This window comes from Megalopta genalis, chromosome 15, assembly GCF_051020955.1.
Source record: "Megalopta genalis isolate 19385.01 chromosome 15, iyMegGena1_principal, whole genome shotgun sequence".
Classification (NCBI taxonomy): Eukaryota; Metazoa; Arthropoda; class Insecta; order Hymenoptera; family Halictidae; genus Megalopta; species Megalopta genalis.
The window spans coordinates 3,239,957-3,267,290 of record NC_135027.1 but is presented as its reverse complement, the minus strand read 5'-3'; the positions used below and the strand labels follow the sequence as shown (position 1 = coordinate 3,267,290).

General features: G+C 45.3%; 1 protein-coding gene across 2 annotated transcripts in view; it reads right to left on the bottom strand.

Annotated features, from left to right (window-relative positions):
- LOC117228188 (colorectal mutant cancer protein) overlaps positions 1-27,334 on the bottom strand; it is an 87,594-nt gene that overhangs the window by 54,398 nt on the left and 5,862 nt on the right. Inside the window, exons 1-3 of one of the 2 annotated variants that reach the window (XM_033483914.2) lie at positions 13,101-13,204; positions 5,834-6,063; positions 4,764-4,900 (exon numbers count right to left, since the gene is read on the bottom strand). In XM_033483914.2, the coding sequence (XP_033339805.2) occupies positions 4,764-4,900; positions 5,834-6,063; positions 13,101-13,183 (450 nt within the window). In that variant the 5' untranslated portion in view covers positions 13,184-13,204. Of the gene's footprint in view, positions 1-4,763; positions 4,901-5,833; positions 6,064-13,100; positions 13,205-27,334 lie in introns of those variants that run through there. The other variant, XM_033483909.2, reaches the window with a different exon arrangement.

Genomic DNA, 27,334 nt, shown 5'->3' with positions numbered 1-27,334 from the left:
GGAGTTCACGGACGCTTTTACGAGCCGTTCTTGACCGAACAGATTTATTGCGGGGCGTATTATAATAAACATCGTCGAAACCGCGGAACAAGCCAGTTTTAACGGTGGCAGACGTACGTCTTTGGACAGATGAGCGGGCCCGATAAGAGAATTAATTTCCGGCGCGACTTCGTTTGCGTTTGTTTTCGCGCGATATCAACATGCGCTCGGAGGATTAACGACAGCGTTAGGTTCGTTTGCCCGGCTGCGTGTCGGCAGCGAACGCACCGACATGCGGCCCATTTCCATGGAAATTCTGGTCGCGGGTTAACGTCCGCGGCGGCATCGTTCCCGTCAGGCCGGCGCTGGTACACGGGCGAAAAGCCGGCGGAAAATCGCGAGCAAACCAGGCGGGTGGCTATCGGGCTCGTAGAAGCCGCGTCTTGTAGGCGTAATCATGCAAATTCGCCGCACGGGAAGATAACGCGCTGCGGGGAGGCAAACGTAATCCGCGGCGGGCCGTTGAATTTCTGCTTTCGCAGAAACGATCGGTTTGAGACTGAAACTTCGCTGAAATGTGCTCGTGCGAATTCCTGCTACGGTCGGTATTCTGCGTTTCATTCGTGGATCATGGTAATTTTCGATACGGTCGATTCCTTTACGTGCAATCGTTGTCGTGCAATGTTGCAAACGTTGCTATAAACCTTACGATCTTATATCTTCGTAATACGTTTGTTCGTTCCATCTTGGAATTTGCGACTATATAAAATAACCAATTGAAAAAATCCAACAGGTTCTACTTCGTTGCGCAGCGTATAAAACTGGGCAACCAATATCTCGTATCGACTATGATCGCTCGATCGAGGATTTTGCGAGTTTACATCGAAAACACGTTTTTATTTCATTGCTGTTTCTTAGGATTGACTTGGATATTATCTATGATCATAGCTCTCTGCGCGAAGTAAAACAAATGCGTAAAAATCCACGGTATACAGGGTGTCCCAAAAATGTCTCGCAAGCCGGAAATGGCGGGTTTCTCAGATCATTTGAAGCAGCTTCTTCCTTAACAAAAATTTTCTGCGAGACACTGTTAACGAGTTATTAACGAAAAACAGTGACCAATAAGAATCGAGTACGACTGACGCGAGGCGGCCCGGCCAATCAGCGCACGAAGCCCAGTTCCGCTCATTGGCTCGGTCGCCTCGCGCCAGCTGAGCTCGCCTCTCAGTGGTCACTGTTTTTCTGTAATAACTCGTTAACGGTGGCTCGGAGAACATTTTTGCAAAGGAAAAAGTTGCTTCAAACGACCTGAGGAACTCGCCACTTTCGGATTGCGAGACATTTTTGGGACACCCTGTATATTTTTAGACATTTGACGATTGTAATAATTTCATCCAAGAGAAACGAGATCTATGTTTGCTCGAATGCATAAGCATCGATGACAAGAAAATCGATCACGCTCAACAGATTATTACAAGAAATCTGCATCTCGAGTCGAAGCCGGGTTAACGATATGACGTTTACGAGACAGTACATCATAAAACGAAAATGATTCTGGCAACGATCCGGGTGATCACGAAGCGTAAACCGGTGCGACTAGCGCGACAAGATTTCAACGCCCACCGGCAGGGAGGATCGAAAGATGAGAATTTCGACCGGAGGCTAACCCTTCTAACTACATTCGCTCTGATCTGATGAAACGTTGCCTAGAGGCGGGTCCGCGCAACGCCGAAACGCTTTTCTCTTTTTTTTCGCGGACGCGGCGACGTTCATATCGCGCTGGTTCCCATGACCGGCAGACGACGGGAGATCCGCGCAACCAGTATTTAAAGCGCGAGACCGGAGAGCAGCTTGCCACAATGTTCGCGAAGAGAGAGACGGGAGAAACGAGTTTACGACACACGCTCCGGACAAAGTAATCCGGAGCTGACTGCGCGCGAGCTAAGCCCGAGAGTGTCCAGGAAAAGCAGCGGGATCCGGAGTTCCGTGACACACGAGTGTCCAGTTCAGGTAAGCTTCGGAAAGCCTGGGCTCCGGTCGTTAGAGCATCGCGAGTCTAGAGCGTGCCTAGTCTCTTGGTCGTTAGTGCAATTTTATCCTATGAATGACGACGCATCGGGGGGGCGAGAGCCTTCCTACTTGATTCTGCTCCGTTGCTGCCGCGGTGCGCGATCGTTCACATGACAAGTTGGTTAAACTGAGAAATGAGCATCTGATTGGTCCCGTCTCTGTCCTATCGCTTCCTCTTAGCCTCCGCACCCTCTCTCTAAGTGAATTCTATGAAAAGATGGCTAGCTTGCTGGGCGAAGGAATTAGGCCCTGATTAGTGTAATATAGCCCTGCACCCTAGTCTCTTGATCCGATCCAGACCTGGGCACATTTTATTCGAAATAGAATGAAGAAATAACTATTTGAAAATAATTTAGATTTCTGATATTTATTTATTTGTATTTCTTATTGGTTATGTTTTTATTTCAAATTGGCCAAATGAAACAATGCTGAAAATGGTAATTAACAAAATGATTTTATTTTATGACATCTATGCAAAAATTTGTTTAAATCGGTGCCCTCTTCACAAAGAAATAATCCACAAGATAACAATCAACGAAACGATTTTGTTTCATGAAATCGTCGCAACAATTTGTTTAAAGCAGAAAGGTGTAAACCAAGCATTAAATTTAATTTCATAATTATTTCAAAGAATATTCCAGACAATTATAAAATAAAATAAAATAACATATTATATGAAATAATATTAATATTCCAAATAATGCCACTTAAAATGTGTCCAGGACTGATCCCAACCTCCTACACTGTGTACCTAAACACTGTAAACGCCAAATATGAACTCCAAAAATAAAATATCAAAGTTATTTAATCAATAAAATCAGCAATATTCGGTTTGCTTCGAATATATCCGAAGAAAAATGAATCTCAAAGCCTACTTAAAAATCAGTGTCGGCCATATGCGACCGACCCGTTAATACGTCCACACTGTAACCACCGATCGCATCATTCCCCTCCAACCGACTCGCGAATCACGCACACTCGCGATGAATTAGCAAGCGGAGTGACCCAAATCCAACGCGGCCGTGAATTAGCAATCGGAGTGGCCAAAATCGAACGCGCTTATGAATTAGCAATCGCAGTGACCGAACACGGACCGAATTATCAGGCAAACAAGATGCAAGACGCGATGGAACGACACCGGGCTGTCGGAGGCTGCAAAAACCGCAGCGGTGGTGCACTTTGTGTGCAGCTCGGCTGGCAAACTTGCGCAGGTCTCCGCGCAGTTAGCTCGCCGCTGTTCCCGGTTTTTCGGTGCGGTAATGCACTGCGTAATAACGGTTATTTATAGGCAGTAAATGCCCTGTGCCATTCTGCCGGCTCCCGTTCCCCGTCCTTTCCTCGCCGCGATAATTCCTCCGTCGGCTTGGAATTCGGTCGACTTTTATTTCCCTTTTCGCTCGGGCTCCCGGCACAGCTTGTTCCGGGAATCCTTTCCTGTCCGCTCGTATACGCTTCGCCGACGCGGCGCGGCGTTCCGCTCCTCTCCTCCTCGCGTGCTGCGAATCCGATTGAATGCGTGTCCCCGGCGATAACCGCGGCTCTAGATACAACCCGCGTCGCCGGATCTTTTCACGTTTCGGAGCTGAAACGCAGCGCAAGGGTGGCGGGAGAGGGTGGTGGGTCGAACAAACGGCACCGCGATGGCGTCGACGTTATCGATCCCTCGGAAACTGGGACGGTTTTAACGAGTCGCGATATTCAAGACTTATCCCGAAGGAACGAGGAACAACGGAGACTCGCCGGCTCCTTCTCGGCGAGATTTATTTTATCGGGTCTCTCCGAGATGCGTTTTAGAGACACCGGTAGCGTCGGATGCGCTTTTCAACGAGCGCCGATCGATCTGGACTACACCCGCGGACGATATCTTCGAGCGAGCGATCCTAGAGGCGGAGTTCTTCATCTTGCCGGTTTAATTTCAACTCTTTCGATCCTGACTGGACAGGAGTGTCCTAGCGATCTTACATTATATTTATTTTTTTATTCTCGATTATTATTTATCGATATTATTTGGCCTTTAACCAGTTAGCTGTGGCGCCTCCTTTTCAGGGCGAGAATCAAGTATACTCGTCAAACATAGAGTAAGCGTCGCTGTTAAAATATTGCATCAAAAAGACGATTTTATTTTATAAAATTAACAATTTTATTACTAATATTTACTTATTCATTTAATCGCAACATATAGTATACTACACACTTGATAAACGAAAAACGCTGGAAAAATCAAATACCTATAAGAATTAAAAATTCAAATTACTGCTGCAGTGTGGTATTCAATAAAGCAAGGAACAACACATAATGGCACTTTGCACGTCGAACACCAATATCGTGAATTATTCATACAATTATTAATATTTTTTTATTTGTTTGTTTTATTCTGGCCTGGCCTCAAAATATTCTAAACGTCTTGAAATTTGAGAATATGTTTTTGTTTACATTAAAATTACAATTTAAATAGCCAATGGTCACTTCTCCGTGACGAGTATACTCGTCGAACACGGCTAACTGGTTAAGAGATATGGCTGAGCCCCAGTTGCGCGAAACACTCTACTCTTTGTCTCGGCTCTCCGCTTTTCATTCGAGCTACCTTCTGGAAGTCATAGAATTTAGGACTTCTTTTATGCTTTCGCGAGATGTAATATCGCCCCAGGATCGTCTAGGTCCACTGGTTACGAGCATAGGAAAGTTTATTAAGCTTTGATAGTTCATGGGCTCACCTTGTTCGCCAAGTCTAGCATATTTCCGGTCCCGCCTGCCGCGGCTTCCACTAGCTTCTGAAGGGTGTGAGGTTCCGGGGAAAGGTCCCGTGCACCGCTGTCGAACTCCCAACTTTCATGCCGGCCCGATACGGTACCTGAACACACGGAGAATATCGTACCGTGAACGCCGAAAGTTATCGGCGATAATGGACATGGTTGGGGGATGTTTGATCGATAAATTCAGTTACACTTTCGTTAGCCCTGCACTCACAAAGCAGAGCCTATTACGCGTTGCTGCTACCGTCTAAAGCGTTCTTAAAAGCTATTTCAAAAGATCAATTTCAATTTTTGAAAGACGTAAAAGGCCTACTAATTGATTTCTAAGCTGCTAATCAGTTTCGTAGGGTTTCTTCGTTGCTCTTCGCGATTCCTTGTCATAGGCGAAATTTATTAATTATGAATTAATTGTACCGTTACATTCTTTTTTGGCATACAAGGAAACATCGCAGTTGTTCGAAACAGGAAAATTAAAATTCTAATTCACAGAAAAATTCGTTTCCGAGCTAAACGATATATTTCAGCAATTTTCAAAAAACTTAACTCACGAGGGATGATTCTCAACTCGGAAATTCGAGAAATTCTGAAACTTTGGGAATCTGTAGAGCATATGTAAATGTGTTCTACGCAATGTTTTTTTTCCGTAAATTCACCTTGAAGGATGGAAATTAACCCACAAATATTCGTCAATTCTTTATTTTATTGCTATAATTCGCAAACTGTACAAGACAAGAGAAAAGTCTTCAAACAAAAGTTACTTGTTTTGTCCAAATCTATCATGTTTTATACGTTAATTCTTTAAATAATGAGGAAGAGTTGTAAACAGATAATAAAAGAAGGTTACCTCGAAGGTCCATTTAAGACAAAAAAAAGAGAATAATAGCTAGTAGTACGAAGCAAAAGGATATTTGCACGATGCTAACGAAGAACCTCAATTTCCGAGTGACTGAGAATAAATAGGCTACCTAAAGCGATCATTAAGTTAGAACAAGCACTCTAATCATCGCGAAGATAGGATCAGATCGACTCACCGAGACTGTTGTCGCTGCTAGTAGGCAGATATTCTGGTGTGTGGGTGTGATGGGAGCTAGTTCGATGCCTGCCGGACCTGAGGGCCTCGATTTCCGGTCGCAGAGCCAAGCGGCGCCTGAGGAACTCTTGATAGGAAATGCGACCGTGCTCGTCCGCCCCTAATTCCCTCATCAACTCCTCCACCGAGTTCTCGAGGTTCAGTTCCCTGCATACCGTCAGCAGATCCTGGCTGAAATGTAAAACCAGAAGAATGCTCTTCACTCGTCCAGGAAATTACGAGATCAAGCGTAATCGTCGCGCAGCCCCGCCTTTTCGAAGCTATTCGCCCGTCATTTTTAGCGCGAAAACCGCCAAGAATGCAGTCCTGAATGATCTTGGATTACGAATCGTCACGTACGTTCGTTTCTTTAAGTGCTAATAGATGCAGACTGCGATTAGACGGGAGATCGATTCGCTAATCGACCAACCTGGTACAGTTTTCTGCGAATTGCACTCTGCAGTTCATTCGACGACGATTCACTGCGGCTTAAGTACAGCACTGCGTCGATCTTTAATTAATCGACTGCAGAATTATGCGCAAGGTTACCTGAATGACACGTGCATAAAAGTCTGCGGTTCGTAAATTTTATCGAGTCGAATGCATAATAAAGACAGTTGCCGCATCTATTTTATTCTTAAATTTCGACTGCACGGCCATTTCGTTTACTTCATTATTCTCTTCGGAATTCATCATTTTCTCTTCGTGATAGAATAATCCCGTTTTAAACAATTCAAGCGTGAGAAGTAAGCCTGAAATGCAATTTATTGAAACGACGTTGACTCTTCAAAGTCGACCGTCTAATAATTCCGCATTATATTTATGCTTCAATTAACGGTGAACTGCATAAGAAAGAAGAAATAATCCAAGTGTGAGAAATAAGCCTGAAATGCAATTTATTGAAATGACGTTGACTCTTCAAAGTCGACCGTCTAATATTTCCGTATTATATTTATACCTCAATTAACGGTGAACTGCATAAGAAAGAAGAAATAATCGTTGGATCGCATCAGGAAACATAAACAAATTACAAGCAAACATAGTAGTTAAACGAAGTAGTTAACTAAGTAGCAACTAATGTTAATGGAGTGTAACGATTCGTGCGATGACATTAATTATGTCTTGTCGCGAGCGTTATTTCAAGCGATCGTGAAATATGTATAGAATGACATATTCAGGGAGCAGTTACGGTGTTAGCTGATCGGGAGAAGCGTAATCTGTGCTGGTAAGTGTTTTATCCGTGCACGGTGCACACGAGCAAATACCGCAAGATGGAAGACACTTTGCGCGAAGAGTGAGAGACACGTTCATCGGTGGTCGAGGCGGGTTAATTAAAATCGTCGGTGACTATAAAACGTTCCCCCCCTCCCCCCGTCGCATCGTTCCAGCGTTCCAATGTCTCTCTTAATTTTCGTTGACAGCGGGACCGGGAGTATCGGCGGATTAAAACGTCAGCGTCGGGTTCGGGCGAGAATCACGTGGAAGACGGACATGCAGGCCCGATCGATATGGAATGAAAGATTCACTCGCGCCGCGGACGAACATTCTGGTAAAAGCTGCTAAAAGAGATTCCGCACGACATCCTCTTTAAAAAAAAAAAAATGTCACACGCACGCCGTGCAAACATTTGTCGAAGATTTTCTCGTTAACACTCGAGCGACAAAAATATAACTGAGCATGCTTAGGATCATCGATATTTTTATTCATCAATTTTGTTCAACAAATTGTTTAACCTACTTCTCCCGGACACGTCAGTTTTTTTATAGAGCTCATTGAAACGTGTGGATATTTTAATTAATTTACAGAAAGTAGATAGTCGAATAACAATATTTAAACTCTGGATGCAAATGGACCTGGATCCCGCCTTCCGGATGTCAATTGTATACAGTACACATTTCGTCTTTATTATTATTATATTTATTATTTATATAATGTTTATACATATTTATATTTATATATAATATATCTATATTTATTATTTACTATTATAATTTCTCAAACAGTATAGGCTTGTAATAAGCCAAGCCTAATAGACACATTTTTAGAAGCTTAATCGATACAATTTCATTGTAATAAAATTCTAACCACGTTGTTCATAAAGTAAAATATTATTTCATCTGATTTAGTTCAATTCTGTTAAATCTTCTATTTTCACCGCAATAGTGCAGCCGCATTATGTGCACAACAATTCCATGAAGAAATAGCAAATTCATGTCCGATAAATATTCCGCGTATAAGATATTTAATATCGCAAATGGGAAACAATATGGATATATGAATATTTTATATATTTTCACATGCTCGGATAAAAATCTAATAAAGTAGGCTATCAACCGTCTAGGGAAATAAATTTAATGCAGGATAGGGACTCGGCTCCGCCTACTGTTCTCTGCCCGAGTTTCCACCATTCAGCGATTAACATTACATTTGCAGACGCTGATTGCGTACCTACATTTATTAACCCTCCAATGGTACCCTCGAGTCTTCCGTGACCCCAGCAAGATCTTCTACATACACGTTCTCGCTAATGTATTGCCGAATAATTGCGAACATCGAGCTTCCGAGGAAAGACGTATAATAATACACAAACGTCATGGTATAAGATGAACGACAATTTGAATATTCTTATTTAAGAAATATTGTTAGATAAAATGATTAAATATGCAATTTTTACATACATAATCAGTCCTATGATAAAAGTATTGATCGAGTTAGCAACCACTGTAAATATCTTTCGGAAGCAATTCTATTTTCAGATTCGCCAATTCAAAGCCAATTCAAATGTTCCACGTATGTATAATAATTATCCAGACGATCTTACACATAATTTGCTAAATATTAACGTTATTCATTTCCTTTAGCACGTTAAATGCCGAAAATGAAGACCAAAGATTCTCGCAAAGTCAGCGTAGTTAATTCAATAAAACTGAAACTAGAAAATCAAAATTTATCACAGCGGATGGCGCATTGATGCAATCGCGTTCTAAACATTTTAATAAAATTCAGTTTGTTCGAAAATATTTCAATAAAAAATAAAAATCGTCTGTTGTCTATAAGGGTGACGAATTAAAGAAAAAGATGTCGAGCAAACGCAGACGTACATTGTCCTCGAAATTCCCGTGCAGCGACACAGAAAAGACCAACACGTCGAAGAAATATTTCTTTTCATGACTGCGAACCTCCCAAATGACTTGTGCACGTTGTCACCGAGCAGAATAATCTTTCCGTGCAGCGTGGCCGATGCGATGGGAAACCGAAAGCTCGTGAATCTGAAAAGCGGAATCGTCGCGACGGAGCGGCGATCATCGTAAAACGGTGTTTTACGATCGCGGCCAGGTCCCACGGGTTAAGCCGTTAAGCCGAACGTAACAGGTACTCGCTGTTAACCCGAATCCGCTTTCACGGATCCGTAGGAATCAGCCTCGCGTCTCGAGCCACCCCCGCAGCCGGTAATTCGCGCGGATGCTCGTTCGTTCGTAAGATCTCGAGTGCTCCGCGCTACGTAGAAAGCTTAACCGCTTCTTTTCCGGCGTCGGCTCTCCGATCCGAGCCGCGGAAGCGAGCATCTCCCCGGGATCTGTTCACCAGCGTGAAGAGGCCGCGATTCATCCGGATGACACTCGAATGACCCTACACTGCCGGCTCTCAGTTCTTACGGAGCGAACCGGCGCGATACGCGGGTTTACGCGGCCGAGCCTTCAATCACGATGACCCTTTTCTTCGCCCATCAAGGTTTTGTATACACTGTTCGCATTTACCCTCCGGATACGGTGGATCTCGCTGTCAGAGGCTGCCACTGTTGTCTTTCATTTAGTTGCGGTGCTGTCGACGCTGTTCAATCGGAGCTATTCGATCGTTTCATTGCGTCGGACAGCATAAGGAAGCATCTCCGCGTAATTTAATGTCTCAGAGGCAGACGCGCGCTGTTCACTTACCGGCAAGACATTTTAATCGCGCCGATTATCGTGGCAGCTAACGACGGTAAAATCCGGAATGTGGCAAAGATATCGGCTCAGCTCGCGACTCGTTGAATCGAGGTTAATATAATGCGGACGTCGTTCGCCGTGATTCATCAATTTAATACTCGCGACAACGTTGTAACCGCGACGCGCAATTGCAATTACGTGGACACGTTCGAACAAGTAACGTGTCACGTGAGATTGTTTTAAAGTTACCGCTTAACCTGGCGGTAGGCACATCGTTATCCGAAACAAAAGTAAGGAGCTCATGGACTCCCGGTAAGATTTGACATTTATTGGTAATAGTGTACAGGATATTCCAAAATTATGGTATTTACGAGAAATGGGCGGGTTCCTGAGGTCGTTTGAAGTAACTTTCTTCTTTGCAAAAATTTTCTCCTAGGCATCGTTCACGAGTTATTAGCGAAAAACCGTGACCAATAAGAGGCGAGCTCGGCTGACACGAGACGGTCGAGCCAATGGGCGGAACTGAGCTCCGCGCGCTCGTTGGCTGGCCCGCCTCGCGCCAATCGAGCTCGCCTCTGATTGGTCATTGTTTTTCGTTGATAACTCGTAAACGAAGCCGCGGATTGCATTTTCGCTAAGGAAAAAGTTACTTCGAATGACCTCGGGAACTCCTCATTTCCTGCTCGTACAATAATTTTGAGACAACCTGCACAGCTCGCGATATTATTATTGTCATTCATTTGGTGAATTCGACGGGGAAATTCTTCGCAACGAAAAATAAAGTGGAAATTATTGAAAGAATTAATACAGCCAGTGCTTAGAATTATGAATACGTATTTCTCCGTCGAACGTATTCGACTCGAGGATCGATCTATAATTCGAAAATATGCACTTGGAAAATTCCAGTTTCAAAGGTCTCGTGCCTCTCGCGGTTTTCCGTTTACCGTTGAAGTGTCATTTCCGTGCACATTGAAGTCGCGTTTCGCTCGTTCGCGCGTGTCTTCCGCGAAAAGTGTTCATAGCCGCCGCGCCGCCGTCGCCGGAATGGCATAAATTACGAAGGGAAATCGCGCGGGCAAGAGCGTCGCTGGAAACCGAAACGGAGACGCGTTAAAATATTAACGCTTACACGGACCAGAGGCATTCCTGCGGTGTCGCGTTTCACGCCTGCCCGAGCGAATCCAGATACAAGGAGAATTAGATGATCCGGCGTTATCCGATCGGCGTCGTCCCCGCGTCGTCCCCGCGTTCCTCGCTCTTGGTCCACATTCCACGAAAACGGAAAGTTCCACAGAGGAGAAAAGTTTTCCTCCTTGGAAAGTTCTTGGCTGCCGCCTGTTCCGGTTACGTCGTCGCCAATCCGTGCTCTCCCGCGTTTCGTCCACCGTCCGAAAATCGTTAGACGGAAAGCAGGCGTGTCCTGGACCAATCCGCGAAACATGTTCCAATAAACAATGCGACGCGCGTTCAACTTGTGGCAAACTTTACGCAACAAACAGCACTTTTCTAATGACGTTATTTTGTTTCTTTCTCGTCGAAATAAAATTCCGTTCTCTCTCGACACTAATCATCAATCTTTGGAGTTTTCAGCAGACGACGAATCGCTGCTCTAATTCAATACCGAGATACGTCTAAATAATGAAGAATAATAATAAATAATAATAATTATATATATATATATATATCATTATTATTATTTATTATTATTCTTCATTATATATATATAAAACAGGCATTTAAAGTAATAATTTGGTTTTCGAAAATAATTAAATATTATTTTCACTAAATTTTGTACTAATGTATATTGAACAAAATAAAATAAATCTATATAAATATAGATATTTCACAGTATCTCAATATTTCTCCAGCTACGCGCAGAGAACGTGGAAATAGAACAGTGAGAGATACGGCGATTAATGCTTTTGCCTTGTACGTTTAAAGCTATGTCAATATTGCATTATAGAGATAATACTATTCGGTATAAAAATAGTAGAATATCTCGAAATCGCGTATTTTTTTCGAATACCTCAGCGTGAAATTGTCACAGCGAAATGTAAATTGTCTTCTTCTCGTTCGAAGAAATTCTTACTGCGATTAAATAAGCCTCGCCTAATGATTTTATTAGAACGCTTATTATTACGCTTCTCCGCCGGAATCCAGCAGTCAAGGATCGTTCGAACTTCGCGTCATCGTGTCAGATCTCGAAAAGAACTTCGTCAGAAACGCGGCTCGCATCGGGCTCGGATTTACGAGCGTGTTTCTCGCGCGTGCACGGTCGCCGCGCGATCGATCTCGGTTTTCGATCTTCGACGTCTCCGCGATCGCTGACACGGTGTCAGCGTAGCGTTCTTGTTTCGCGGCCGGATGACCTCATCAGACCTTGCATCGACGGGTCCGGCAGTTTTATCTTGGAAACGGGACAAGGGGAGATACTGGCTCGGCCGCGCGCGCGGTTCATTGACTCGCTTCGAATCGTTAACGACGACGCCCGGCGAACGCGCGACGGAACAGAATCGAATTATTACTTCTGCGGAGCGCATCGAGGACACCCTGCAGCCAATAATTGGCCGCGACACTTAGACAGCGATGCATCACCCCGGCCCGTGTAACAAATCAATTAATCAGGGACCGGCGCGCGGGACTTGAGTGATTATTGATATGCAGACCGTGCGTCGCCGACGGAATCGAGCTTGTCAAAGGGAATTAACCGTTTCAGACCCGCGCGCCCCGCCGGGATTATTCGGCCGGCCCTGCGGATAATTCGGGCGTAATTATGCGCGGAAAGTACCTTCTGCTGCTCCATAAATTGTGATTGATGCTGCGATCTCGCCGGCAGATTTTGCGCCACGGCGGTGCTCCGTAAGCGACGATTTTGCGTCGGGAATTGCCGATGCGATCGCGCGAACAAGTATTTCCTCCGTAGCGTCGCGCTACGCCAGAGAGACGACAACGTCGAACATTTCAGTGCCGGACAACGATATATCGTTGCTGGCTACACTCGAGAAAATATCGTTTTTTTAATAGTTTTCATAAATAACTTGTTTCTCCTTTCTTTTTGAATTCTCTATTTGCCAGATTTTACAAAGAGGGTCGATTTGAGGATGGCGAAGCTCCCCTCTCGCAATCGATGGAAAATAAAACGAGTCAGCTTCGCTCCGTTTCATCCAATATCCAGCGTCACAGAGGCCGAATGAACGTCGACGTTAACACCAACGAGCACCAACCCCCGTGTACACGCGCCGGCCGTTAAGAGCAACCGAACGCGTTCGAACAGGTGCGCGCGGCCGTCCGTCGGGTACGTACCATCGCGACAGCTTTCGCTTGAGCCTGCGAAGGGAGAGTCTCTCCAGTGTCCTGGCCTCCCACCTCTTCAGCGGTTCCATCATTCTTCCGGACAGGCTCGTAAATCCTCGCCTCCGAGGCCGATGACGCGCACGGGCGCGCGCGATCGGCGAATTTCAGGTCCGGCCGAAGCGATGCGACGAGTGCCACTGCAGCGGATCGGACGCGGACGCGGACGCGGCCGCGGCTCGCTGTGTTCCACCCGGCGAGGAGGAAAAAAAAAGAACCGAGGCGAAGACAAGAGGAGGCCGAAGGGAAACGAAACGAAAAGAAAGGAAAAAGGGGGAGGAAGAAACGGCGGGGCTCTCGCGAGCGTGAAACGGACGCGACTTAATCCACCGCGATGCGTGTCACTCGACGTCCCGTGTGCGGTTTTACGGCTGACGCGCGGCTTTATTTTAAATACGTCCGCCAGGTCGTCGCACTACCTGTCCGAGGGGCCCTACCTGTCCACGGGCCGGCACTCGTCCCCCCGTTTGCCCTCCCAGGATCATCGCGGTCGCCGGCGAATCGGCCAGCCATTATGCCACCGCGGCGAAATCAGAGACTTTCCTTCCTAGTCGGGTTACGCCGCACGCCGGGGTGGAACGACGAAGTTGGGTCAAAATCAAAGAACTTGCGATAGAAACGAGATAAAGCGACGCTATCTTGTTACGTTACGGCTGGAACGTTATATAACAAGGGAAAAATGTAGAGAGAATGTAGTATAAACATTTCTTAACACTGAACATTTCTGTTCGACTTGGAGCGTTCCGATAAAATTGTGATTTATGCAACAGCGTGTATGACCTTTTTTTTTAATTACACAGCTGTCGCATAGCTGTCTTATGGCACACATTGTTCTCTTTCATTCTCTTTTTCTCGCTGTCGCCGGTGAAAATCTAAAATCTGAAAGCTATCACACACACACACACACATTATATTGTATTATAATTAAAATATATTTTATATATAATATAAAAAATATAATATGTTATAAATATGTATACAATAAATTATAAAATATATTATATGTATATCTTTCACGAAGGGGTTGTGTTTATTGTTCTCCCTAATGAATTTTACCTCGTTGCAACAAATATTCAAATGAAATATATCACTATGGTCTACAACTGTACCGTTGATTGGAAATAAAATTCGATAATGGTCGTTCGTAGCCAATGCATAATTATCTTGTACATAATGATTATTGATAACCAAAAACTGTTTTTGCCAACTGTTACGGTTGTCTGTAACGAATTGACATTCTCATCGTCGATAATTGTTATTTGTAAGTAGAAATAATTTCCGACATATTTAATGTCGTCACATAAAAGTTCATTTTTACCAATTTCCGGCGTAACTGTTATTTTTGCTCTCTGGTATATACAGGCATAACCCTCGCATCACAATGACCGGGTCTGCGGTGATCTTCACATGCATTATATGTAAGGAAACATAATAAATTGCTTACTATAAATAGCAAAAATAGATAACTTTTTATTCCCTACCACCCTTCGTTAAAGCGATATTAATAAATAAATAGATATATATATATATATATATATATATATAAATAATAGCGATATTAAAAAAGAGTAAATAAATCAATGGAAATGCACTGCTATAAATGCTAATATGAGCTACACGTTCGATTTGGTTATCCTAGGAGATGTATCTGCAGATTGCAAGGAATCAGGGAAACAATGAAAATTGAACGGGACAGGATCAAGTATCGAGGTCACCTCGGCGAACGCTTGATTTACCGGGAAAAAGGAGCAAGGGGACGGTTCGAAAGACAACGGGGGAGTACTATGGAGCGAGCGAACGATAAAAAAGGGAGCGAGGAGCCAGGAAGGGGAATGTTTTGCCTTTGCGTGGGCGTTTCCACGGGTGAAATGATTTTCACAATGGGCCGCACTCACGTCGAGCAACGAACCCCTTTCGATGGGCGAAAGTGGACGTCTCAGCGTGACGTTACGCCGCGCCGTAACACGGCGACTAGTTACAAGCTCGCAGTTTAGCGAGGCTGAGCGCGCGCGCGAGAAGCTTTTGTATCGGAAAGCTCTCCTCCGCGTCACCGCGGGCTCGCGCTTACAAAAGCAACGCACAATGCGCCAACCGACCCAATAAGTGTCGCCCTATTGTTGCGACGCGCGGATCCAATGGCGGAACCATCCGCTCGCCCTCGGCACAGACTCGTCCTCCGCCGGCAGAGCACCCAGCCGGATCTCGTTAACAACGCCCCCGCACCCCATTCGTCCGCGGCCGCGCGCTGGCTGCGAAATCTGGCCGAAATTCGCGGAACAGGATGTTCCGACTTTCGAAGATAATCCGAATCTGAACACCGTGAAATATGGACGGTGGACAGTTCGGTTCTGCTAGGGTAGTGGAGCCGGTTACTGTGGGCTGACCGATTGCTGTGCCTTGATTTGTTTTCGGGCGTAATTTATATTCATCGAATAACACGTATCGAATCTTTTTATTCAAAGATAAACGAAATAAAGGAGTATAAAACAGATGTCTTATTCGATAAATATAAAGTTAATTTTGTATTCCAACGTTGACAAAATAAAAGAGTAAGATGATCGTTTACCGGCCCGCGCGGCCAACGCGAAAACCATCCCCTAAATGCCCCGTTCCCAAATCGCGCTTCTCATCAGCTTTTCGCACTGTTGACCTTCCGAATCGAGTAGAACTTATAGCCACGGTTGCCGGAGAGACAGCAAGAGGGTGAGAAACGCCGAAAACCGGAGGAGAGCCGCGTAGCCAAAGGGTCAGCGTTTGAAAAGCGACAGGGTTGTTCGGCGTTTAAGCGCGTGTTCCGCTCTATTTGGTTCTCGCGGGGTGCCCTCCGGGCTCGCGTGAAAGGACTCCGCGTCTCCTTCAGGCAATCCTCCCTTTTCAGACGCTTCGGCTGTTCCCGTTGGATACGTCGGAATAGGCCCGCCATTAAAAACAAAAAGCCAGCGCGAGGTGGCGAACCTTCGGTGCGCGCGGCAAGACGAGGCGCGGAGAACCGCGGCGAGACGGGGAGAGAAGCGCGGCGGGGGAGGCGGTGAAAGGGGGAAAAAACCGAGTGCAGAAAGGAAACATTACCTAATGCCGTGTTTTCACTGGGAGAAACATCGCGGGCTTCGCCCCTCGCGGCAGCACCCAGGGCCCGTCTGCGCTTTGTCGTCGCCCACCCGCGCGCCGCGCCGCGCCGTTATCTCCTTCCTCGGCGTCTGTCCCTTTGTTGGGCCAAGTTTCGAGGGGTTTCGATTTCCGAGTAATCAACGGGGAAAATCGGGGAAGCTGCATTCGCTCTGCCGAGTCCTCAGACGCGGCCCGGAACGGCCAAAACCCCGCGGGTTAATTGCCGGCTCTTCCGAGTTCCGCTGCGCCCGCGTTTTCGATAACGAAACACCGCCGCGCGCTAGATCAATGCTTAACGGGCTGAATGCGTTCGATGGATACTTTATCGCGCGCTGAAAGAGAGGCCTCCGGCTTCAGAGGGAACGTCTGTGTTCCCTTTAGCACGGTTCTCCAGGCCTGTTCTCAATCATCGTTATATCCCCCTTGATGAAAACTGCAGGCTGAAGCGAGCTGCCGATTCGCCGCTGTGATATCCTGCTGCGGAAAGCTATTGCATTATAGCTCAGACTGTCTACTGTCTGGTGCCTACTTGAGACAACTCGAGAAGGTCCAACGTGGTCAAACATCGTCCTACGATTGCAGAATGGGAGTTTATTTACGTCTTGTCGACGGCCACGACGATGTCGCGTACACGACGAATTCGCGATACATTTTGAATTACAAAAAGTGATTCGAGTTTTTTGAGAAACGTACCAGAATGTATATTATTAACCGAATTGATCCGAATTATGTATTATTAATAAAGCGTATCGTAAATTGCGCTATTAAAAAGATGTATCATAATCGCATTATTAACAAATTCACTGTCGCGTCACCCATACGTGGGCGACAGAATTATTCGAAATTTGATTTTAAAAAATTAAGTTATAAATTAGAAATATATTCAGACGCTTTAACACGTCGCACACATAGTTTTGAATGGATATGAATCTTGAATTTTCTCCATTGACGACGGCACTGTGCGACGCCCAGAAATGCAAATGCCACGTGCAGTCATCTTCCATTAAAGAGTTTCCTTTCCATCGTTCGTTTCTACTTTTTCCAATACTTTTTCCAATACCGAGTTTTACTTTCACAGTAAAAGCGCACGTTGGTTCGCGGATAGTTGCAAATCAAGCTTGTTAGGACATCGCGTCGACGATCAACGTCGTCGAAGCTTTCTAATTGGGAGCCGTAAAATCGCTGAAAAATAGGAACGAACTGTCCAGGCCACGGGATTCGCGATTTTGGCGACGCTGGCTGTCGCATCTATCGCGGAAGAAATGTGAAAATTTACCGGCGGCTGGAGACAGGCGTGAATAACGATGACCGGAGGCCGCGCGATTTCTAAATTTATTGGACCCGAATTGAACCGGGGACGCGGCGCGCGAGCCTGTCCGACGAAATTACAAGAATCGAGCACGTGTCGGGAAAAATGGAGCCCGGAGAATGGAGCCGCGTAATTAACGGCCGGAGGCACGCTGGCTGGCGATGAACTCGATAATTATTGGCCGACTAATTAAGAGAGGAATTCCCAACTTTCTGCTATCCCCTTCGGGTTTAATACGCGGTGATTTACTCGGTGTACCGGAGACAGATTCCGTTCATTGTTAATCTCGTCGAACCTTGATAATCGAAAGTGATGGCACCGATAATCGTAACACTTCATCTTTTTTTCAGTTCCATGAAATATTCTTGCTTATTTTAGGGCAGTGTAATCAATTACTGTAGGGTAGCCAATCACTGTGCTATTAATCTAGATTTAAGGATGGTTGACTATTCATTTATCGAATAAGACGTGTTGAATTTTTTCTATTTAAATTCGATTAATTATTTGTTCGTTAAAATTGAACATGTAAGAGATGGACGTTCTTGAGATGTCGTAAACATTATTTCGATCTTTTGATACTGAATTCGCGAAATTTTCTGCGAAGCTTATTAAGAGGCCTACAAAAATACTGCACGTATTGTAGGGTTTCGTATTGTCGGGTATTAAAGATAGAATGATCAAGGTCGAGTGTCGTAAAACATTGAATGAATGGGGCGGATGTCTGCAGAGTGTTTGGGCAGCTTCGAGTGACCTGGCTTTATTGCTTAGGTTCCTCGAAGTCCTGCGTAGCCGAAAGATAGAGCGTGAGTGAGTGAATGACTGGGGGAGAAAGAGAGAGAGAGAGAGAAAGAGAGAGAGAGAGAGAGAGAGGAAGTAAGAGAAAGAGAGAGGAAGTAAGAGAGAGAGAGAGAGAGAGAGAGAGAATGAGTAAGAGTGCGACAGCGAGTGAGATAGAGCGAGACAGAGTGTGTGCGAGAGAGAGAGAGAGAGAGAAAGTGCTAAGATAATGTAAGGAAGAAAAAAAAGTAATGAAGAAGAAAATCGGTAAGAGTCGAATGGAAAGATCGAGGCATTCTGAGCAGAGCCGTGATCCAGTCAACTCGTACGTTGTCGTTATTCAGGAGAAATTGTTATTGTGATCCAAGTTGTATGTTGTTCATTTTACCACGTAGTCTCATGGGATTTCCAAGAATAATCTCTACAGTATGAAGATCAATGTTCAGTGAAATAAATCGTTCTAGGTAAGATATCACAATGTTAGTTCTATTGATAAAACGTATTAAGATTACAAGAAAACAAAACAGTGACTATGTATTCGGAAATTTATTTCTATTTTCAATATCACAACGCCATATAGCAGTCTTAACAATGTAATTATGACACATTTTTTCAATGGTGCCATTACGATATACTTTACTGACAATATAAATAGGATCAATTTTGTTAATAATCCAATCATGATACATTTTTCAAAGCACTGCGCTGAATCGATTATTTCACACCGACATACGGCAGAGTCTTAACAGCGTAATTATGATACACTTTTTCAATAGCGCCATTACGATATACTTTACTGACAATATAAATAGGATCAATTTTGTTAATAATCTAATTATGATACATTTTTTCGAAGCACTGCGCTGAATCGATTATTACAATTCAAATTATCTCGAAGTCACGAGATGTCAATTAAAATGGCTGAACTTGTGTCTAATAGCGAAAATTCCTGTAGGTCCGCGAACAGGGCACAATAATTGGCTCCTCTGCCATGCCACCCTCCATCCGACGAGAACTGGCACAAAATAAACGTCGATATCGAATTAAAATTCATTTCGTTAATTATATCCCCGGTATAAACAGCTGCACGCGAGCGATGCGTGATCGGGCCAGGGCCGAATCACACAATTTTCGAGTTTTTCTACATAGTTATACATCCGGTTGCAGAGTCGAGAACGGAACTTGGAACGCGTCTCGCCCGTAAATTGTAAAAGAAAATGCAACGTAAGAATGGAATGCGATGCGCTCTCTCGCAAGCTGCGCCGTTCGAATGACATTGCAAAGTGAATCCGCGTAGCTGCCTTTTTCAGAAAACGCGGTGCCGCGGGCGAAAAAATTCGCGGTCCACTTTCTCGGCGAGAAGGAAGAGATCGGCGGCCTTGAAATCGACGTTTACGGAATTCCTTTGAAATTGTTCCCTGGATATGTGTTCGCCGCGTGCACGACGGCTATGTATTCGGATAGGTCGGGAACGTTCGCGCAGGTGAGGCGGCCAGGGACTGGCCGGCACCGAGGAATCCGCGAGCGTATTGCACGCGGTTAATCGAGTGTCAAGGGTCGAGGGGATCTTTAAATTATAGTAACGGAAGGACCATGATTTTTATCGGCGCCGGGGACCTTCGCGGACCTTTGCAGAGAGAGAGAGAGAGAGAGAGAGAGAGAGAGAGAGAGAGAGAGAGAGAGAGAGAGAGAGAGAGAGAGAGAGGGTTAGAAAGCGGAAGAGGTGTTCCATCGCGCGGAAAGAGAAATATCTGCCATTGATCTCCGAGGCTGTAAATCATCCGCGGCGATACCATCTAATGCTTAATTATCCGTTCGAGACGGACGGCTTCGACAAAAATTGACATCCAGTCGGTGGGACTGACGGTACTATCGTTTGTTTCGCGAGAAATACCCTTCTTGATTATTATTACTCTCATGTCGAATACTATCGATTTTCATGCATCAGCTGTCGTAAACAAAAAGTCTTACTTTCTGATAAACATTTTATGAAATTAATTGGATGAGTTAGGTCCGATAAGGATCTAGTTTGACTTGAAAATATTTTTAGAATAAGCAATTAGCAGACAGCGGATTTTATGTAGTTGCGACAAAAACGGGTAGGTGGACCTTTTTGACAAAAATGTATAACCGAGTATGCTTAGGATCATTTATAATTTTTATATATATAATATCACTTTCGTTCAATATATTTTTATATATTCTTCCTAGCCATATTAGTTTTGCTATAGTCTTTAATGAGACAGCGAGAAATTTAAATCGTTTGTCAGAAACTGTTGTTTGTCAAACAACAATATTTATATATTGTGAGTTTAATTGGACCCCCGCCGCCCGAGTGTTAAAAGAAACCGACATTGTTAATGCCGACTTAATTTCAATTCAATTCGACTCAATTAATTCCGCTTATTAAAATTATTTGAAAGAGAGAAAGAATTGACTTGTATCTTGCGTTTTGAAATCGACGCGGACAATTCTTATCTTACCAAATTGATCGAACTTTCAAAACATGAAAATTTGTAAAATCACCTAAAATAATTCTAAAACGAGAAAGAGTTGAATTCTATCAATCAATCGCCTTCCACGGAGTTTCTTCGGTAAAACCGCAAGCTTAGGAAACGCATGAGACGTTCGGGATCGTTGGAGACACTTCCATCGCGTTTCCGGTACAGCCCGTAAATTAACAGAACCGCAGCAACTATTAATTTCGCTGGGACGCAAGGTCGCCGTGAAACTGATGAATTAAAGACCAGCTTGAAAGATACCGATCGCCGCACAATTGCCCGGCCAGACTCGCAAAAAATGATTGAATTCGCCTCGGTTGCTGGGAATTTCCGTGCGGGTCGGTGGATTTTAACGGAGAAGTCGACGCAACCGAGGGCCGCTCCACGGGAACGAGTGTAATTTCATTGTAAAGGAGCGCGGAGGAGGGATCTCTGCGAACGCAGCCGATTCCGCGGCGTAATCGTGCCAGCAAAACGAAAGGAGAAGGGTCGGCGGCCGAGCCGGTGTGTGACTCACTTGCCATAAAACGCGATCACCCTTCGCGAGCAACCCCAGGGTGTCGTAGACGCTTCGGGTATCCTAGAAGCGGACAGCGTTTGCCAACCCGGAGCCCGCGAATATATTTCGCACGAGCGCGCTCGAGAGCCGTAGCAGATGCTAACCGCGTCCCGAGCCCTTCGAGAGACCTCGGCCAAGAGAAACCGTGCTCGGAGACGGTTCTTCCAGCCGGAGTCTCGAAGGGTCAGGTGCTACGGACAGGGTTCGACGGACCTCCGGGAACCGTTCCGCCGAGAATGAGACACTCTGCGCGAGGCTTCTGGAAGAGTTCGAGGCAAGTGGCGCGCCATTCGCCGGTAAATATCCAGCTTTCGTCGATCGTCGACTGCGAAACTGCAGTTGCTTCGGGGAACCGAGTTCCCCGAACCGAGAAACTTTCTCGAATCGCGATGGCTTCGCGAATTCGGTGCTCCGTACGTATTTACTATCGCCTGCAGGTTGTTTAAGACGTCGGTGAATTTCTTTTTCTTCTTTTCAATTGTTGTTCCGCGGTTCCCTTTGCGAAGAATATAATGGAGTACGTGGAAAGTATGGGGGATGATTTATCGTTTGGACGTTCGTGGGTGTAGTAAACAATGGGAACCTTCTGCTACGTCCCCGTATTAATTTCGTTCACTTTTCTCAAGTAGTTCGCTCGCATATCGCAATTTTCACTCCCCACGATTCCCACGATTTTTAACATACCGTGCGTCCCGTTCGAGCGTAAACGGCGGAATATCTCGCGAAGGCTTCGAGTTGTGAAAAAGGTGTTCTTTTAAAAGCTGTTTGATGTGATGGGGTACATTGCCTGGTGTTAATATTTGTTTTCGTGGGTGTAGTAGTAGAAATTTTATGGACCTGTTAATTTCTTTTAATAGGACCACGTGTTTTTCTGTGATATTATAATAGTGGGTTTCGAGGCAGAATTCAGCGATCTGTTATTTTATATCATTACATGTAGCGAATCATAAATTAGAACTGAATTGTCAGCTACGATACATTTAATAACACGAAGTTTTTAATTTTATTATGCAGGAATTATTTATGCATGAAGTTTTTTATTTTATATCATTACATGTAGTGAATCATAAATTAGAACTGAATTGTCAGCTACGAAACATTTAATAACATGAAGTTTTTAATTTGATTATGCTGTCATAATAATTTTAATATATTATACAATTATAATATATCGCTAACAAGATATATGGTGCAATTCGAAAAAATGGACGTGTCCTTAAAATCTTCCGCACTACTCCACCCACGAAAAAATATTAACCCTTTGCACTCGACTGGCGACTCCGAGGCACCGATAAAAACTGTCACGTCACGTCTCAAAATAATTTTATTAATCAAATTTGTTTATGTTTAAAGAACTGTCGAAAGCGTAACTGTTGCATGAGTCACAAAATTCAATTTCATATGTTCAAAATGCAATATATAAAATGGAAATACCATGGATCAGAAAAACTGTATTAAATTTTGCGCTAATTCGGCTTCAAGTGCAAAGGGTTAACACCAGGCGAGAAAAACTGTATTAAATTTTGCGTTAATTCGGCTTCAAGTGCAAAGGGTTAACATCATTACCAAACACCTTTTCTTTTTATTTTTGCATATCTTCAACCGACTTAGACGTTACGCCGTTTACGCTAGAACGGGGCGCACTGCAGAACAATCACATTTTCTCTCCGAATTGATTCGGTTACACCATCGGCTCGATCCTCGTTCTACCACATGAACTACCCTCGCGTGCGAACCCTTAGCTGCCTGCCAGAATAATTACATCGACCTTCGTTAAGTCGTTTGTCCAGAATCCATTTTTACCGTAGCAAGTACATTTCTCGGCAATGAAACAATGGCTCGCGGCTGTTGAAACAATGCTCAAACATGAAAGAAGAAGTAAAATCGTTAAACCCGCCGTCAGGAACGTGCGTATTAATTCAGATTAAAGGTGGCCTGGATGAAAGGGAGTTCAACAGTTGGAGCGGATCGATGCGGCGGAGGGCTGCGGCGCCTCCGAGACAAAAAAAAAAGGGAGGCCGACGTTAATCCAATTACGAGACAAATGTTTCCGGGGCGTGACTCTGTCATTAGTCGATTTAAAATCCGAGGCAAACGGCGCGGCGATCGGCCGCCTAGTCACGCGAGCCAATACAGTAATTTCTGCGGGAAATATTCTTTTCTTTTCTGTCGGAAATGGAACCGGCAAATCTGAGAATACTAAATCGCGATTCTTTGGGCTTCGTGGCTCGTTTTTATAGAAACTCGGGCCAGTCGGCAGATAAAGACAGCGGCCAGCATGCCGGTGTACATTAACACGTTGACTGCCACGCGTATTTACAACAAAATCTCCTACAGGCTACCCGTGCCGCTATAGGAAGCGTGCGCTGTTAATTCATATCTGTTTCTGTTCCTGCATGAACAGTTGGAATCTTTGCCGAGTACCGAATGGTATAACTTAAAATCTCTGGCCTTATTTTTTTTTCAATAATGAAAAGAGATCGGATTGCCCGGAAGGAGAAGCATAAATAAAATTACATCGTCAGATTCTGATTTGGATACTGATAAATACAATCTTAGTGATAATAAATGTTATGAAGATACTATTGACAAGATTTTACGAGAATTGGTCATGGAAGAAGAAAGAAATGTTGATGACACTGAGGAAGCTACAGTTCAAATAAAAGATACGAAATGGACCGATCAGAGGCACGAGCATATCTGAAAAAACAAACAACTTTTTGTCCAAGCTGTCCTGATCAACCTTAACTTTGCAGAGAATGTTTTAATGTTATACACTGCGAATAATCTTTTAATAAACCATTTTTATAAGAATTCAATAGTTTCATTATCTCCTGTAGAATATTTGTCGAAATATTTTCGGGAATCCTTTGTAAGTAGTCAAATCAGCGTCACCCGAATTACGGGTGACGTGGCCTGATGAGAACTTTTGCTGTCACCCGAATACGGGTGACGCGGCAGTCAACGTGTTAATATGAGTACATAGTGATGCTAGAATAAGAACGGTGACTTGACTTTTTTATTTCTAATTTTTTGCCACGATTCGAAGGCAATTCGGAGGCCACATGCCACGATTCGACGGTCACGTACCCAGTTTTTATTCGAAGACAATTCGGAGGTCATATGACGCGATTTGAAGGCAATTCGGAGGGCACTTGACACGATTCGAAGGCAATTCGAAGACCACGCGACACGATTCGAAGGCAATTCGCAGGCCATTCGCGATTCGACGGCACTTTGGAGACTACCCTTAGCATCGACGTAGCAATAAATTACACAGACGTGGGACTAGCACAGGGAAATTCACAGCAACCCGAAATTTGTCAGTTCCAGAAGAAATTACTATGTTCGCGAATTTTTGAGGCGCTGCTTCGAAAATGGCCTCACGATGAAGCCGTGACCAATGCTCCCGAGCGATACTATGGGAGCATAACGCGGGCAGACGGCCGCCAGACTCTTTAAACATTGATTCAGACATTAATTAAAAAATCGACACGACTTTATGGGACCATCTAATATTTACATCGGCGTAATTGTTGTAGCTTAAGTCCTCGGGGGCCTCTACGCCCGACCAATGAATCCGACCGTAAGCCTCCCCTTTCAACCCTTATTTCGTGCCTTTTTATTTTCTCTCTTGCTCCTTCTACCAGCCCCGCTCTCTTTCGTACCATTTACTCTTCTTCTTTCTCCTTTTTCCACCGTTGCCACCCTCGCCCACCGAACCCTGCCACGGCCGTCGCTGCGCCCTTGTTCCCTTGCGCGTTCGAAGCCGAAGTTTCGCATAAACGCGCTACCCTGTTCGCGTAGCCGAGGCCGAGATCAAACGATCCCCGGGCCGTTCGCGGAGGGTTAGGCTCCTTCTCGGAATAGGGGTAAATCTCGTTACCGAAAACCGAGACGGGCCCAGACTAGGTTGCGCGATTACGCGACTAGTACGAGATCGACGTAATATCGGATTATCGGGAATGCAGCAATTTCTCGCGGAAATGCCAAATTTAGGGTCGCCACGAATTTCCCCGTGCTAGTCCCGCGCCTGCGTAATTTGTTGCCACGGCGATGCTAAGGGTCGACGGAGTCGATCAAGCGTGCGACGCGGCACGCGACGCGAAATCTCGTAGGACAACATGAAAAACGATTGTTCGGTTATGAATTATGCAAAAGAAAAAAAGCGCAGAGCTACAAAGCACGTGACCAGTCTCCGTCGAATCGTGTAATGCGGCCTCCGCCGGCGATCCGCCGGTTCCAATTGCGACCTCCGAACATTTCTGCACGCGCGAATTGCAAGGTTCGCGCGAGGAGAGCGCGTCGACTAGTAATAAAGGACGACGATCCTAGAGCGAGGACCGCGGGCGGGAGAAGGGTGGCTGGAAAGGAAGTCGAAGATGGCGGGAAAGCAAGACGCACGAGGGAGGAGGAAGTCGCGTGAGTATGCACTTGAGCGTTCGGTTTCGAGCCTGCATCCGGCTGGATGCACACGGGGACGTGGCGCACGGGTGTGCTCGGAAAGGGTGCCGAGGCCATAGGAGCCAGGGAGACGCGCGCGGGGCGGAGCTCCGGGGACACGCGAATCTCGTCGGGCTAAGGTTAACGAGGCTGCGGAAGGGCGGACAATAATGAACCGCGAAAAAGGAAAGGAAATTTCGCTGCTCTGAATTTCGACTAATGGCAGCAGTTTGCCCCCTGTCGCGTTTACGGCGCCGTAACCATTTTTCTTTCTCCTTCGTTTTCCCGTCTTTTTCTTCCCACGAGGAGCCGGGATCACGTTGCCGGGAAAACAGCCCTCTGTTCACGGCCGAACAGTTGCCGACGTGATTGCGCAAGCTGTCCTTGCGGGCTGAAAAGCGTTCCCGGCGAATAGCGCGCACTCTTAGCTGATGTTGATCGGAACTGGGATGGAATTAATCGCGATTACCTCGGCCATGGAATTACAGCGGCAGATCTCTCGGGATTCTCGCTATTTTCGGTTCGATGGCCTACAGGTTACACAAGGCACAAGGTTCATTCGACCGAACCCTTAACTACCATTCACGGTCTGTGATTAATTGCTTATTCATGTTCTGTAGTCGTAATTGTTGTTCACAATTGCAAGGAAAACTGTAAAAAGAAAAAGGAACGTTTTCAATACTAAACATACCGTGGCGGTCAAAATGGCCGACCCCATATCTTTCATTTTAAAATCGTCGAAATTACGCAGGCTTTTCCGTTGGAATCGATTGAATAAATTCCTGAACACGAACACAAATTGCAAGAAAAATGCCACTGAGTCCAGGTTAAATTATCGGTGTCATCGACGAGCAACCCGATTCTCGTTCGCGGCTCCGACGCGACGCGGGGGATAATCTCGCGAGCTATCGATCCGTGAAACTGATTCGCTAAAGAAGTCGAGGAAGGGCGGCGAGGAAGGACAGAGAACGAGGGTGGTGGTCCAGGGTGAGAGAAGCCAGCGCCGGAGTATATTCGTATTCCTATTGCCTATTTCTACGATATATCAAAGCGTAGGGAAGGGTGAGCGACGGTAATCGCGAGGTAAGACAAGGGGGGGAGAAACGTTTCGGGGGAGCATTTAGAGGTAGTACAAGAAGGGTGGGAAGCTCTTCGAGGCCGGAGAACGATCTCTCCGAGGTCGGAACGTCGAGTCTCGCGGCGCGGAACGGAGAAGGACGGCAGAGCCCGCACTCCGTCTTCTTTCGTTTTTCTTGTTCCTCTCCTCCCCTTTTCATTTTCATCTCGGATCGAGCCCCTCGAATTACAGAGAGCCTTTCCTATCGACGAACACCGCGTCCGCTCTGTGTCTGTGGTCTGCGCAGCGCACACAACGGAAATTGCCTGAGAACGGTCGCGTCGCCTCGCCGCGAATATCATCATCCTCCGTGGCCAACATTTTAATTGGCCCGCGTCACGTTCACCCCCGCGACGCGAGATTAAATGGAGA